General features: G+C 46.5%; 1 protein-coding gene across 1 annotated transcript in view; it reads right to left on the reverse strand.

Annotated features, from left to right (window-relative positions):
- The window catches only part of aclya (ATP citrate lyase a), a 59,570-nt gene that overhangs the window by 6,131 nt on the left and 50,939 nt on the right, over positions 1-2,500 (reverse strand). Inside the window, exons 12-17 of the mRNA XM_030793602.1 lie at positions 2,313-2,467; positions 1,605-1,698; positions 1,114-1,255; positions 593-761; positions 242-346; positions 1-87 (exon numbers count right to left, since the gene is read on the reverse strand). The exon at positions 1-87 is cut by the window's left edge and continues 110 nt beyond it. Coding sequence (XP_030649462.1) covers positions 1-87; positions 242-346; positions 593-761; positions 1,114-1,255; positions 1,605-1,698; positions 2,313-2,467 — 752 coding nt within the window. The remainder of the gene's footprint in view (positions 88-241; positions 347-592; positions 762-1,113; positions 1,256-1,604; positions 1,699-2,312; positions 2,468-2,500) is intronic.

Raw genomic sequence — 2,500 nt, forward strand, 5'->3', positions numbered from 1 at the left:
CGGTCTGTAGAGCTTAGACGCCAGGATGTTATCCAACATTCCCCCCGTGTTCCCAATCTTAAAACAGCCTGGTTTTATACCGCCAACCTACACACACGCACACGCACACAGAGACAAAACCTTGCTTTAGGTTATGAGCCCTGAAAAACCCCACTCTATGACACCAACCCGAGAGATGTATAGATAGACTGAAAGCTGGCGCCACAGCGAAGATCAACGTTTTTAAAGGGGCGTGGCCTACCGTTGCCGGGCCGATGATGGTGATGCCTTTCTCGTCGGCCTTCTTGATGATCTTACGGGTCAGCGCCTCAGGAATGCCCTCGGCTATGATAGCAATGGTCCGAATCTACCGGTATACAGACGATATCAATGCAAGGTTATACCACATACACACACTGACCAAAACTCACATAGAGTATAAGCTATGGCAGCATTAATCAGATATAACTATGCAAATTCAGCTGAAAGATAATGTATGGTCTCCACGACAACATGGAACCCTTGCCTGCGCGTGCAATACAATCTGTACGACAACATGAAACTCCTAGCCACGGCTGCAGTACGGTTTCCGTGACGATAAGAGGGCTCTTACCTGTGGATACTGCATGGTTTCCATGGTGCTGTCGTAGGCAGATCGCAATGAGGCAAAGCTGATGAGGACGTCCACTTCCGGATGCTTCTTCATGGCGTCGGCCATGTTCTTATAGACCGGGAGCAAGATCTCCTTATGACCCCAGTAAAACTTCTGTTTATGATCCCCACTGATTAAAAAACACACACGGACACAAACACAAACACACGCAGAGTCAATAATGCAAGTGAAACATTTCAAGCATCACATATGTCACGAACCCAAGACATCACTTTAACGTCAACTCCTTTCACTCCAAATACCGTAAGAAAGAAGAAAAAAAATGAATGGTCGAATTCTCTTTAAAACATAAAGCAGGTATAAGTCATATGATACTAAACTATTATAAACATGCAAAGAATTACAACACAAGATATCCTTTGAGGGTTTTCTTTGTCAGAACTCCTATCTGAGGTCAGGTAAAGACATGTCCTGTATTATCTGTCCGTGGGGTGACTAGAGGAACGGTTCTGGGTGCTCACGTGAAGGGGTAGACCATGCAGGCCACAGACGGCTCAGTGCGGGAACACACGTAGTCAAAGTCCAGCATACCCTGCACCGCCCGCGTCTGCATCCCCCACACAATGGACTTAGTGTGTTTAGAGAACAGAGTGGTGGCTTTGACTAGATACACACAGAGAGAGAGAGAGAGAGAGAGAGAGAGAGGGAGAGAGAGAGAGGGAGAGAGAGAGAGAAATTCACTTCATCCTGATCTATTGAGGTAATTCGACATTATGGTCTAAAAATCCAAGTTAGCAAGAACAGAGACTATTCTCTCCGTGGACAGTAGGGGGAGCCATAGCACGACTGACTGACTGGCTGACTGTGTGCGTGTGAGTCTGTCTGTTTACGGGTTTAGTGCGTGCGTGTGTGTGCCAGTCTGACTGTCTTTGTGTGTATGAGTTTTACTCTCTCTCTGTGTGTGCGTGTGTGTGTGTGTGTGTGAGGAGGTGTTTGTGTCTGTCTGGGTTACCTGGGGGAGTTCCTGGTTTGGATTTCTGAGCGGCTGCAGCTGATGTTTCGCTTTTCACCTCACAGAACGACTGAGTTCTGCTAGAGGTGGGAGTCTAAGTGAGTGAGAGAGAGAGAGAGAGAGAGAGAGAGAGAGAGAGAGAGAGAGGGAGAATGGAAATGAAGACGACAAAAACCGAAAATTTTGCAGTTGCCGAGACATGTACGGCACACAATGTACTAAAAGAGTTGCATAACTGTGTTCCTGTTTTTACTGTTATGAATATCTAGGAACAAACAAACAAACAAACAAAACAAAACAACAATGTAAACAAAGCGAAGCAGGACACTGAATGCAACTGTGTGGGTTTTTTTTTTTCCTGCTATGACCCTATTCTGAAAGAGAAAACTTTTCTTTATGTGTTTTGTTTTGTGTTGTTCTCGTCAGTAAAGTCGGATATTATTCCTTCCTCCCCGGGAAGAAAAGGGAACGCTTGCGGTCTAATGTCACCTAAGGGGGAGATTTAATGAAGGAATCGGAGTGCACGCAGAGCAAAGAAAAGGAAGTACAGGGAAAAAAAAAGAGAGAGAGAGAGAGAAGGAGTGCATTTTTTTGAAAGCCCTTCTATTGCACATTTTTAAAAGCTTCCTCCAGGCAACCGCACGACTTTGTGTGAGAGCTCGGATACTCTGGAAGGAACAACACACACACACACACACACACACTCACCACATTGCTGCTGCTGGTGTTGAGCAGGAAGTTGGCGGTGTGGGCAGCGCCCCGAGGCTGGTTTGCGATTGGTCGATGGCCCAGCGCCATGCCAACGATGGCTGTCATGTGGGTCTCGGTGCCGAAGACATGGATGGGGATACCTGTGGTCTTACCTGCACACACACACACACACACACATTAACAAA

Source organism: Chanos chanos, chromosome 16, assembly GCF_902362185.1.
Source record: "Chanos chanos chromosome 16, fChaCha1.1, whole genome shotgun sequence".
Lineage (NCBI taxonomy): Eukaryota > Metazoa > Chordata > Actinopteri > Gonorynchiformes > Chanidae > Chanos > Chanos chanos.